Genomic DNA, 13,787 nt, shown 5'->3' on the forward strand with positions numbered 1-13,787 from the left:
CACTAATGACAGCAGACAATAAAAACTGGCCACTACTGTAGCGTCTTCCCAGCCAGAATGACAATAACGTAGGAACCGACAGCCCTGTGCTTAGCAAGGTCTACAGAGGGGTTGAACAGCCACAACCACAGCACCTGAAAATAGAGCTTTGTCTGGGAATAGACTGTTATTAGGTCGACTAAACACAGGGTCAATAACACTGTTCCTGCACCTCCTAGACACTGAGGTATGGCTGGGGTGCGAGCTAATTGGGTGGTCAGGATTATTTTGACAAGCACTGAATAGAAATCTAAATAATGAGGGAGAATTATATGTTACACGTAGTAGTTGTCGAGGGGGAAAAAAAGAGACAAATCTTTGTAAATAGAAATTTACTCAAATGATAATCATTGGATGCTTGATTTTTGCCTAAACAGCAATGATCCAAATATGCAGCAAACCAAACAATTAGTGTTTGTCAGCAGTGATTTAAAAACTCAAGACAGCAAAAATTATTTCAAGACTTTTTTTATTACTAAACTCTCTCTAAGGCAGCAGTTTGTGTCCACAGGTTGTCCTAACATCTTGCAGTGAATAAAATAAAATGGTACAAAAATCAGTTTTGCTGTGTGCTACAAATGTCATTAGACAGCTCTTGGTAAATAAAAGTTCACAATAATAATAAGCATTATAAACATTCATTTTCCCCTTCAAGTATGCTACTATCCAAAGTGACTAGTGTAAAATTGGCAGAGGGAATGAAATATGTTCTTGGTTATTTACACATTACAGGTCGCTTATGAGTGTATGCATTTTAAAAAAAAAAAAACACCACTGGAAAAAAGTTAGTTAGAAACGTTTCCGCTGTGTTTTTGGTGGTGAGCGTACACACACACACACACACGCACACACGCACACACGCACACACACACACACACACACACAGAAACACACAGTGATGTGACTGACTGGCTTCCAAATTTTCAAACAGAGCAAACAGCATTTCAGTACAGGAAAAGAACATTTAAGACTTGAGCTGATCTTAACAGCGGCACCAACAAGACACCATCCACCTCTTCAGTTGAGGTTCACTAAAAGTCTCGTACCTGGAGCAAAACTAAAGTGCTCTTACACCAATTTTCTTGCTGCCCAGCATCTCTCATTCAGAAATAAAGGAGACACTTCACAAGAAAATGGACAGATGTGGGAATGTCTTGAAAAGTTAAGCATGAGAGATTGGTCTTAACTTTGGAAATAGCGGTTTGACAAAATAATCCCAACTCGAGCTCCACTTTTTCCAAAGCTTTCAACCGTATCACATGGTCTTCATTAGCAAATGGAGTTTGCTCACTTGTCATGATGCAGGAGATCAACAGCTGTCATGATTTTATCAGCCGCATTTTTAGGACCTCTAGTCTGTAAGGGCCTTTAATGAAGTATTTTATTGCAGGAAAAATGGTATTTTAGTAAAACTGGCCTGTCTGGTAAGTAGAAACATTCAAATAGTTTTGAAGTTGGTGCTTGAAATCGGCAAAGTATCCCTTTAAATAATCTGATGAAGACCATATGATATGGTTGAAAGCTGTGGGGAAAAAAGCTTGGATGCAGAACTGAGTCTGTTCACCAAGTGTGTGCACATGCACATACATAGATATTTCATAGTAGTTGTGTTTAAGAGACGGTGCACATAAATGTATCAGATGAGCTCATATCCTGAGTTGGGTTGTGCCACTGTAAACCAGAAAACCGGGGCACGTCAACACCCTATTTGATTTACTGTTTGTGTATGCTCTGGTTTCAAAGTGTGTCTCTGTGTATAAAGAGATAAATGTGATCATGATGCGAGAATGGAAAGAAAACAAACAGCAAACCAAAAATTAGACCTGTAGCCGGATATGAGCTACAATGTGCTGTAAACACACATGTGATGGACACTCCCTGGAAGATGTTTTCACGAGTAATAAGACTTTGTGGACGACCACACAACCAGAGCAGTGTCACTTATCCATAATACAAGAGCACGGACAGGAACTCAGTCAGCCAAATGTGTCTTTGGTTTAACCAACTGAAACAAGCTGATGTTTTAATTTTCACGACTGCTACATAATCTTGGTGAAACATCACTCATGAATTTCAGGAGAGCGACGACAGACAGTGCACCACGGCTTCAATGCTACAACATCAACACACATCAGGAGATTAAATATGCACACCTTCATTTTCAGTTCATTCAAAAACAACAGCAAAGACTGATTGTGGTTTCATTTAACTGCCACAAGTCTACCCAAGCAAGGCTACCGTTTTGCACATACACAGCCACGTGTGTATTTTAAGTGTATATACACATATGCACAAACAGACTTTTGGCTGACTTTTGCATCTTGATGCACGTCAAATATCTCTGTTCCTAATACAAGAATGTGTAAGAGGGTGGCCGGTGCAGAAGACAGAGTATGTACAACAATATACATAATATACACAAAGACTCCGGCTAGCGATCACAGCTTCAGAGACAAGCTTACTTTAACAGAGACAAAAATCTTCCCTCCATTTTTCATTCATGTGTCATCTCCTACATGATTTAAAGGGTTCTCATGTATATACAGAGAAAGAAAATCAGATGGACATCGCCATATTTCTTCTATGAAGACAGAAAAAGATTGAAATTTTAGACAACAGCTGATCGTCATTTTTTGCTGAGGGACCACTGCCGCCGTCACAGTGCCGCCTCTCTGTCAGGCCCAGAGATTTAAGACCCAGCTAATGAAATGTCATCAGCAAATCAATACAACACACTGTCAATGAGACCTCAGGGTCTCAATTAAAACTGACATCTGAATACATGTCTCAAAGATATACCGGCTCTGCTGAAACGATCCCATCCTGACAGATTAAAAAATTGCAATGTCAGCAAAGTGAGGAGACACGAGCTTTCAGAAACGTGATTTGTCGATCTCATGAACTTTTCATTTCCTGACTTGAGTGAAAAATTAGACCTGAAACCATCAACTTTAAATTGCTGAATCTCCAGAAGACTCAGCACATGTGTAAACTGTGTATGAGTGGTTAAGCAAGAAAAATGTGCACTTTAAAATAACAGAGATAGAGATATAAAACAGTGTTAACACTGTGCCCCAGTGTGGATATTTGCCTTCTTGATCTGAATTATCTGTAAAATCTTAGTTCACGTTTGGGAATAGCACACAGTGGCTTTATTCTACTGTATTTACTAGTGCAGCATCATTAAGTTAGATTTCCTTTTAGTATGAAGATGGAATTTAATATTTTCAGTGCACATTAACTCTGTCAAATATGTGATTATGTTTGCTCTCTTAAAAGTATATACCCCTGAATGTTTTCTTTTTTGAGTTAATTTTGCCCTTAAAACAACATGCAGCATGAAATGTCATGAATTATACAGTGCACTGTAAATCCACTTAAATAGCAACAGATGTGTTTCAAAGATGTGTCTCTTCAAGGGATCGTTTTTGTGAAATGAAACAAACTCAGTGAGGCCTTTTTTATGTCTACAGGGTACAGTGTGCTGCAAAGTTTAGCTCATTATCTGGATGTCTGCTCGGCTAATAGTTTTGGAAATATACGGTACCTTTAAACTTTTAAAGGTTGAGGGTCAATTTGTTGAAGGTAAATGTTTTAATGCATATTTTCTCTGTCGCAAATTTCTGTAGTAAAGAAGTGATTTTTATCAATCAGCTGACCCACTTTCTAAATTGCAAAAATGAAACTGTATGTACTTGTGAAACAGTGTTTAGAAATATTATTAGTGCAAGCATGACTGCACAGTACAACCTGTGTGTTTTTGAGAAAAATGCAAGAAAAGACCAAACACAGCCTCAAACCGTACAGACATTTTAAAGACTTCCCTGAGTTTGTCTCACTCTGCATGAGTTGTACAAACTGTAGAATTTGCCACAAGCTGCTCTCTGCTTTAATTGAAATGAATTACACAACTGACTGAAAAAACAATTTCCGGTTTGACAACCGGTGGCAACACTAGAAATGTATTCTACAGAGTTTAGCCTTCTGAAATATGCATGGTTAAAAAGAACAAAATCAAATGAACCTTCACAACTTTGACACCTGTACAACCAAACAAAAACATTTAGTCCATAAAAGTTCATTCATTAGTCTGGAATGGACTATTTATACTGTGCAAACAAAACATCGAGCAGAAAGTGTTCCTGTATCAAGAGTTAGATCATTTCTGACTTCCTGCTGAGTCATTTCTTGTGAATCCAGGTCCCGTAGATGCAGACGTTTAAGGCCAAAGCACCATCGCTGTACCTTTTACTTTTTATGCCTCACTAACCAGCCTGTCCAGTCTCTCCTGCAAATTATTCAACCGTTTTTCTTTCGCATTGTTTCTTTCATTCACATCCCCTTTAGCTCTCGTAGCTGTCTTTGGATTGTTTTAACTTCATTTAAACCTTTTCGAACACATTACAACAAGTCTTTGTTTTGCCAAAGGTTTCCTCCTCATACTTGTTGTCCTCTTGAGTTAAGAATTAAAGAATTAAATAGTAAGAAATTGTGGCATCTTAAAAACATAGATGGAGAAGCGGTGTTAAAATGTCATCTTTTCTTCAATGTTATTTGTCTTTCTGCACAGACCACAGAAGTGCTGACGCAGTCTCTGCTGTGGATTGCTGCTTTGTAAAGATATTAAAACCATTTTACCTTGTTACTAACACAACACCTGCCCTCACTTAACACACCGTGAACATCACATTATCGCATTTAAGTGGCTCCTTGGAGGTTGACACATTGTTGACTTGCAACAGTCCCGTAATTTATTTGTTTTTGTGCTCAGCACTGGATTTCAGAGTTTAGAAGAAGATTACGTCCTCCTTATTGAGGTCCTCTGTGGCAATCTTGTAAGGTGGCGGCATGCTGTGGCTGTGAGTGAGCCCGTGAACATTTACCTGGACATGTGTGTGGGCGTTTGGACTGAGGCCCTGCGGCTGCAGATGGGACTGGAGCTGGAGGGAGCCGGTGCTCTGTGAGTGGGGAGGGATGGTGGGAGGCTGCATGGAGGGCTGAGGATGGGACTGTGAAGGAGGCATGGGGGGCTTCTGCACATTTGGAAGGTGCGAGGTGTTGATGGAGGAGGAGGTGGACTGGGTGTCTGCCCCCGCGATCTCTGGAGGACTGAGTTGATCTGTCAGAGACACACGAGAAAGGCTGTTGGAGAACGAAGGATAAATCTAAAAATAGCATAAAACACTGAAATCTATCACCTGAAATCCTGCCAGTGTTTTTTGTCAGCGGTAATTGTGAGAGCAGAGGATTAAAGTGTTAAAATGTCTGTGTCAGCAGCACAGTCTGCCATTAATCACAGGGAGGCATGTGAAACTGATAGGTGTTTACACAGGGTGAGGCATTAATGTAAGCTTTAGACAGGAACGTGATCGGGTGGGGTTCGGTTTGCCCAGGTGGAGAATGTGTGCGTCTCATGTTTGTGTCTGTGAGAACTGTGTTTAATAATGCAGCAGCCAGAGACAGACAAGAGGAGATTATGTTTGTCCTGACAGAGCGGAGGAGGAAGTGTGTGTGTGTGTGTGTGTGCTCATGAACAGTTGGTGTGTATAAAGGTACCTGCGTGGTGATGCAGGGAGTGAGGCTGAGGAGGGGCTGACAGCGGGAGCTGCTGGTGGGGGCTGATGGAGCGCTTGGCCTTGAGGGCGTTGTCGTCTCGGGCGGACAGCTTCAGCGGCAGCATCTGCTTCATATCCACAGAGGCTGAGGAGGAGGAGGGGGAGGAAGAGGGAGCAAAGAAAACGAGACAAACAGAGACAGAAGGTGATTTAATTGTAAAATCAGATCCTATTGATAAACTAGAGCAGCCGAGCCCCTCTCTCAGGCTGCTATTTGATAAAACAGAGGGCTGACCCAATTTAGGCAGCTAATGTGATCCTAATGAGCCACTTAAGTCACGCTGATCAGGTCAAGCTCATGTCAGGCACAGATGGCTTCTATGTCGATGAGGAGAGAAAAATCCATTTTAAAACAGAAAATGCTGCACTGTTAAACATCAGCTGCATTAAAAGAGAGCAGTGAAACACTCAAACATATTTTGATACGGAGTGTACTTTTCTCATACTTTCACGGAGGTATGAGTTGCCAACAGTTGGCTCAAGTGTGACGGAAGAGTCACACACCCTCTGTCTCCTTTTACCGTGTCACTCCTCTCTCTCCCTTTGTTTCCTTTGTGAGAAAAAAACCATCATCCTTTGTATGTTTACAAACTATTCATTAACACTTCATGTGACATTACAGGATTATTAAAGTCTGAGTCATGTTCCCATCGAAACAGTTACAAGATTCCCAGACATGCACACGTACGCAAGAAAAAAATCACATTCAATTTGTAGATATACATTAAAGAACGCACTAGAGCTGCAATGATAAGTCAATTCATCGCTCAAAAGGAAAATGATTATTTTAATCAATTAATCATCAAAGTAATTTTTACACAAAAATGCCAAACATTTAAAGGTCCAGTGTGTTTTTAGGTTTTTTTTTTTGGTGTAATATTTTGTTTTGCTTTATTTTTGTTTTGTAATATGTTTTCACTAGTTGATAATGATAACCTGAAAATAAGAATCATGTTTTCATTACCATGAATGAGCTGTCATATCTACATACAGAGCAGGCCCTCCTACACAGAGTTTGCCATGTTGTTCTACAGAAAGAGCAAACCAGAAACTGGCTCTATATACGATATACTGGCTCTATATAGGGCGGTTTGTGTTTTCGTGTCAGCCACTGTAGTTCTCCTTCACGTTTGGCACATGGGGAAAGTTTCTGTTCTGCATCCTCACTGCAAGATGCCACTAAATCCTACTCACTGGAGCTTTAATGGTTTCAGCTTCTCAACTGTGAAAATTTGTAACAGTGTATTTCTTACACTAAATTTCATATTACTATTGAGTTTTGGACTGTTGTCCAGCCAGACATTTGATGATGTTACCTTGAGCTGTTGGAAATTGTTGTGCATGTTATACAGAACAAATGATTACCCAAAAAAATGAACAGCAGATTAATTAAAAATGAAAATATTTGTGAGTTCTAGCCATAGAGTCCTCCTTCGACTCCAAAAGATGTAGCAGGATTTAAGGACAAATTTTAATTTCATATTTTAAACTATGTTTTATGGGCCATATAATTGACCAAAGTGTTTTTTCCCTGAGACAAGCATCTTTTTAAATTCTTTACATTGGGAGTGCCGTGTAATTATGCTATGCTATAGATGCCAGCAGCGTAACGAGGCGTTAAGCATCTATTCTGCGCTGAACACTGCACATTTGCTGTTTTTTTTTCAGAGTGCGGAGAGTTGAAACATTTTCAACTTTGAGTAAAACGCTGCACTTAACACGGCCACTTTTTATACGCCACTGTCTAATCATAGTCAACAAAAACTACAAAGATCAGCTTCCACATCTCACGTGTACAAGTGCTCAACAACAACAGTGGAGAAGAAATATGTTAATATACAGTATATATATATATATATGTTTCCATAGGTTTTTCTTTCAGGTTTCCTCGGCACCTACAAGTGCTCCCAGCTGTGTGTTCCCTGAGGAGAGCCTGGGTTTTTAGCTTTGGAAAAAAATACCTTGGTGGTGTAAAGCAGACCTCATGTCCAAACATGTGTTCGCCTCAGTCGCTGCTGACTCTCATCAGCAGATGTCCACAGATAGAAAGGTACACAAGTGTGACCTAAAACAAACTCCTACTTGTATGAAACTCTGACACCTTACCGGTGCTGTCAGTGCGATGTGAGGCTTTACCAATCTTGCCTCCTTTCCCTTTGCCGCTGCTGAAGGCGGCCAGCTTGGTGGGGATCTGCTGCTGCACCCCCACCAGTTTGTGTTGCTGGTTGGTGGTGCTAAAGAGATGCAGGGGCACCTCTGTCTTCAGTGGCAGGGTGGAAGAGCTCACGTCCCGTCGCAACATCACTTCAGGGCGCTCTGGATAGTCAGCTGGTGCAACAGACAGGCTGGCACGCACAAGGGGCTTCTGAGGCAGCGGCAGGTCGGAGACACTGGTGGAGGTGTTAAGGCCAGAGGACAGGAGGAGATCTCCGTTCAGACTGCCGGCCAGAGGAGCCACCTGGAGGAGAAGAAGACTGGATGTTATCTGCTTATAGGTGACTGAGGTCCTCAACTGTTGTTAACATCATCTCATAAGACTTCAAGATCAGTAGTCAAGTTCAGAAAGGATGTCTTCCCAACTCTGTACTGAAATTATTCATATTTGTGGTCACATTCAGTTTATAACCAGAGTTGTGGAACATGGAGTTTGTATGTTATGTGTGTGCAAGCAGCCTCCTGTTAATTATGTATGAGAGGACATTTCTGAAGGATAAAAACAAAACATTTAACGGCTTAAAAGTAGAGAAGACACACACATGCACGCACAGACACACGCTATAAATCGTCTGTGCGACGCCGTGTCATTACAGAAACACAATCTGTTGAGGAGCAGGGTATTTATGGGCTGCAGAGGGAATCAAAAACACATGCGACTCTTTCTGCTGAGCACACACTCTGGTAAGTTTGGTAACAGGCTTTTGATGTGTTCCAAGAGGTTCAAGGACAATACACACACACACACACACACAAAATGAGAAACATAAAACCCTTAATAGTCCCTGTGCACATAAAGGCGTGCCTAACAAAACAGGCAGGGCTGACAAGCAAGGGAACAAGAAAATGGCTCTCATGACATCAGTGGATAAAAGACACTGACTGCATTCTCCACTTAATTACGAGACCGAAGGAAAGATGATCCAGAGATGGAGTCAACATGATCGTCCAATCTGCATTCAGTGAGACTGACCAGGAGGATTTCTGCGACAATGGAGTGGTGTAGGGTTTGTGTGGGTTAGTAATCCCACATGTGCTGCATTACATGAACTATAAAAAGCACCTCTTCACTGCGCTATAAAGAGACAAGACGAGTTTAAGCCCTTCTACAACAATGTGACCCAAAGTGCTGCACAAGATCTGTCACACATTATATTCAAAAGTTAAAACATAAAAACAGTCCATTTTTAGCTGTTCGGAATCAGCTTTGTGTCTACATAACGTAGTGTTGTCACAATACAGGAATTTCTAACTTTAATACCTTGAAAATAAAATTGACATTGAGGGCACTGAATTTAAAATTTGCATTGAAAAATAAATATTACAAGGTCGTATGATGACTAACAAAAACTTTTCTAAAAAGGGTGAGACAGAGCAGCTTGTACTGGTGTAACAATATTGTGGGGAAAAAGAATGGAAATCATTTCAAATATTCAAAATCAATATTCAATATTTTTTTTGACGAAACTAACATGCAGTAACATAAAGGTGGTTGATGTTTTTGGCAGATTATGAACAAGAGCAAAATCCTAATAGATTGAAAATACTCCTAATTCCCATGTTTTTACACACGGACTGCTGAAATTTTCTCAGTCTGTCTCAATTGTACAGACAGAAAAGTGAGATCTCTAGGAAACTTTTTCCTGAGAAAATCCTTTTTTTTATTTTAGGCCCCTTCTTTTCCCATATAGACAAATATGAAGTCTGAATGAGTGACTGAAGACACACAGTTTAACGTGTGCATTTCTGCTCATTGTGTATTATGACAAATTTACCAAATAAATTAGACAAATACACGCATTTAAGATTAAGAAAAGAGCGATAGGACAGAAGATGTATAAGTTTGTTCATCACTCTGACAGGAGCTTTTCAGAAATACCATATACAAACAACAATTATGTAAGCAAGCTAACATCACAAAGCTAATGACACAACTGACCTACATTTAAAAAAGCCAATATCACCATGATGTTATCTCCTCAAACAAACATCAGTCACTCTAACAGCAGTTTCAGTGATGTCTTCAACTTAAAGTCCGACATCAGTCAGTAACTGTTGTGTTTGGTATTCAGTTCACATGCTGCATGATTGATGATGATGTAGAATACTTCCTGTGGAGAGGGGGAACACATGATGACAGGGTTTTACAAGGCATGAAGGGCAGACTCATCTAACTGTGACTGTGTGTGAGTGTGTGTGTGTGTGTGTGTGTGTGTGTGCGCACGCACGTGTGTGTCTGTTGTAACAGAAGAGCATGACAGGCCCTGAGGCAGAGTGGGGCCCTGCAGTGGGAAAGTCTCCATAACTCCTTCCCTAAATCCCCCTTTCTTCTTCCCCTTCATCATTTTTCCTCCTTTCGCACTCACTCATCTTGGCACACAGATGTTGCATTGTTCCCAGAGCAAGGTGATCAGCTTTAAGCGGCATAAACAGCAGGTTTCCAGGGCAGTAAACTGTGCGGAAGCTTTAGAGCACAAAGAGAGCTGACTGACAGCTCATAAACAATTAGCACTGGCTGCCCTCCAGAGCCTTCTGTTAATGACAGGCTTGGACGAGCTAATTATACAGCCAGGTTCCTCTCATCCTAAAAACTGCCTGGATACTCCCATATCATACATGTCTCCAATAACACTGCACAATGTGCTGCCTTGTATACAATGTGACACCAGTAGGAGGGAGACACAAGTTGTCGAAGCTGACCTGGACTAGGTGACAGGTGAACATGTGTGAGATATTGACTTGAGTATTAGTTTCTGTGGGCCATGTGTCGCTCTGATCCGTGGCGAATTAATGAGATTAGCAAAAGCTGCAGACTTAAACTGGGCTAATCCAAAATCAAATTCTGTTCAAGTTATTCATGCAGCTCACAAATGTGATCAAATATTGTTTTATGTGAAGTTTGGTGATGAGCAATGGCTCAGTGTCAGGACACCTGGAGCATCACATTAGAGCTCAAATGAAAAATCGCTTGAGTAACCATTTTAACCTCAACGCTGTCCCCAACCAAACTTACTGTCTTGCGGAGGCTGTAGAGAGGGTCAGGGTTTTTAAGCTATGGAAGATACTGGTGTTGTATAGAAGAGGACCTAATTGATCTATTTGTAACAATTATTTTATGCTAGCTTCTCAGGAAGGGGATTAAATAATGCTCAAAAGATATTTGAATGAAACTGGGTTCTGCCCTTTGCAGACACGCCCACTTTATATTAGTCACATGCATTTTTGGGCAAAAAACGTGCCTTTTTCCTAATGCAGTGCAAATGTGTTATTTTCACACATTATGTGCATATTTCTGCAATTGGTGACCTTCAACAGTCGTGGAATTAAATGTATCAGGTGTGACTGGAAAGCTGAGACCTTATGGGCTCAATGAGTTTATTAATATGTTATGATGTTTGCCCCCATATTAACCATTAAATGACTTACTGTGATTTCTAAGATAATCACAGCCTCACAAGACTTTACAACCACAATCTAGAGACCATTCAGACGATGTAAGACTAAAGAGGTTGACCCCTTAAAACCTGAATAGACATAAGTTTTGTTGTGATGCGTTCAACCGCGTTTTGCAAGCATTTAAACCTCTAGGATCTGTGAAAATTGGTTTGATTTCTTTTGCAAATGTGGGAAAAAGGCAATGTACAACTTGGCAAGAAATTTCTGGTAAACTGCAAAAAAATTGTCAAAAGGTTAAAAGAAAATGACTTAAAAGTTGGATTTTAGCACTTTCTTGGGGTTATTTTCTTGTTTTTGTTTTTGCTTATATTCAGGTAATTTTCCAGTAACTTTTTAATATTTCTTGTTAATTTTTCGGCCATTTCTTGTTAAGTTGCTCATTGCCTTCGTCCCATGTCTTTAAATGAAATCAAGCCAATTTGACAACAATTGATTAATCTTCTGAGACATTTATTAATCACAAACTCTAAACATTCTCTGACTCCAGCTTTTGTGGCTGGACAAAACAGCATGGCTTTGGACATGGCTTTGTGGCGTGCATTTTTCACAATTTTCTGATGTTTTATCGACCAACCATTTGATCAATAACGAAGAAATTTGTCAGTAATGAAAATAATTGTTACCTCACATCACATCACTTAATGGCTGGAAAGTGCTACTAATTCTACATGCAACTACTTTTCTCTTTCACCTGGGTAATTTTTTGACAATATTTTAGGCTACAGAACAGTACTGCCCACAGTTTGCTGCAAACAGGCAGGATAGATAGCTTTGGTGACAGATGGTGTAAAAAGAAAATATCTGCCCTCCAGCTCGGGGTTCTGTCTTAGCCTCTCAAAGCAACCGCTACCGGCTGATTATAGAAGAAGCGAGTCACAGGAATCTAGGTGTGTGTGTGCATGGTGGGGGTGTTGATGTGTAGAGTTATTCTTCAGGGCTTTTTCAGACGTTATGAAATAAATTAGCCTGAGAAAGAGGGGAAGGGATGACTCGGAGTGTGACCAACACAGATACAGGTCACTGTTTTACAACTGACCTTTCAATGTTTCTCTGGAGCTATGCATATCTTCCCATGTTTTTAGCAATGTTCTCTGTCATGCAGTTACTCACACCAGGTGGCAAACCGGTTCAACAGTTTTCTACTTCTGAGCATAAAGCAGGAGAAAGGGGTAGTTGTTAAATTGAGTGCTTTGCCTAAAGGCATTTAAAAAAAAAAGTTAGTGAAGGAAAACCAGTGGTTATTCACTGATGCATTTCCCCCTAAAGACCTCCACAGTGGGTCGTGAATTGAACCTTTGGCCATGTAGTCCTGTTTCCTTCCTACCCTCAGAATCGGCCTTTAAAAATACAAATATTCGACAATTTGTTTTGTTTTTCTCCATATGAAGTTTCATAGTTTGGACTGGGCTCAGCGGGACGCTCAGTGTGACAGCAGCATTCACGTGATACAGTGAACAAGCTAGCAGCGCTAACAACAGATTGCAAATGCACAACAAACATTTTTAACAACCGTAGATATCAAACAACAGCCAGAGGCTGTGTCCTATTAAGTTTCTGTAAATTTACCAATTCTAAGCAGAGGAGAAAATAATGTCATGCAGCAGCAGAGAGTCCCTTTCTCTGTATCGCTGCATCACATTTGCTGCAGCCTCTACCAAAGAGTAGTGTCACAGTCAAGAGCACTCACTCCGCAGCAAATTCTGGGGATCAAAACATCACCAAAAGCCCACTGCGCAGCACACTGACTTGAAGCTTTCTCAGTCGACTGAGGGGTCGCCGACTGATGATTCGAATCCCTGACTTTCAGGGAGCAAAACTAGCATTTTTTTTTTCTCCACTTACTGTTGCTGTATTATGCAGGTAATTTCTTTTCCCAATCGTTTACTGTCAATCAAATCCCCGACTCCAGCTCTGATCTTTATTATGAACATGCTTTATGACTTTACAAAACTATTGAGCAATCAGACCTGAGGCTCTGTTGGGGCTGAACCAAACAAAAAAGCCTGAGCCCAACACATTCCTTATCAAGAGGCCAAGTGTGATCACATGGGATAACAGATGAAAGAGAAGTTCCTCTGCAGTCAGGACATGCCCCAGCTAGCACCGCTCTTGCGCAGACACTTAAATATGTTCTGAAACACACACACACACAAACAAGAGGGCATGTCTTTTTTATTTTTTATGAGGTCTAATCATAGCTCCACGGGTTTGCTGATGAGTCTTAATGTTGGGTGGTGGTGATTAAATGCCTGTGTATATCAGGCTGGCCCAAAGCCTGGAACAGATCCTGAGGTCACAGCTGATGAAAAGACTGTTTGATGTGTTTGACGCAGAGGGGAAACAAACCGCTTCCAAATTTCCCATAACCACGGCCAAGAAATTCCCATGGCACAGCCAACAGTATGGAACTGCAACCCATACATGTGCATGTGTACAAAACACACAAACACGCTACTTAGCTAG

At 40.7% G+C, this 13,787-nt stretch overlaps 1 protein-coding gene across 5 annotated transcripts in view; it reads right to left on the minus strand.

Moving 5' to 3' along the window:
* Positions 1 to 491: 491 nt before the first annotated feature.
* Positions 492 to 13,787, minus strand: part of arhgef18b (rho/rac guanine nucleotide exchange factor (GEF) 18b) — a 57,412-nt gene continuing 44,116 nt past the window's right edge. For all 5 annotated transcript variants that reach the window (XM_042516727.1, XM_042516714.1, XM_042516719.1 and 2 more), the window contains 3 exons: positions 7,761 to 8,112; positions 5,596 to 5,739; positions 492 to 5,158 (listed from right to left, as the gene is read on the minus strand). In XM_042516727.1, coding sequence (XP_042372661.1) covers positions 4,827 to 5,158; positions 5,596 to 5,739; positions 7,761 to 8,112 — 828 coding nt within the window. In that variant the 3' untranslated portion in view covers positions 492 to 4,826. The remainder of the gene's footprint in view (positions 5,159 to 5,595; positions 5,740 to 7,760; positions 8,113 to 13,787) is intronic.

Source organism: Plectropomus leopardus, chromosome 3 (genome assembly GCF_008729295.1).
Source record: "Plectropomus leopardus isolate mb chromosome 3, YSFRI_Pleo_2.0, whole genome shotgun sequence".
NCBI lineage: Eukaryota > Metazoa > Chordata > Actinopteri > Perciformes > Serranidae > Plectropomus > Plectropomus leopardus.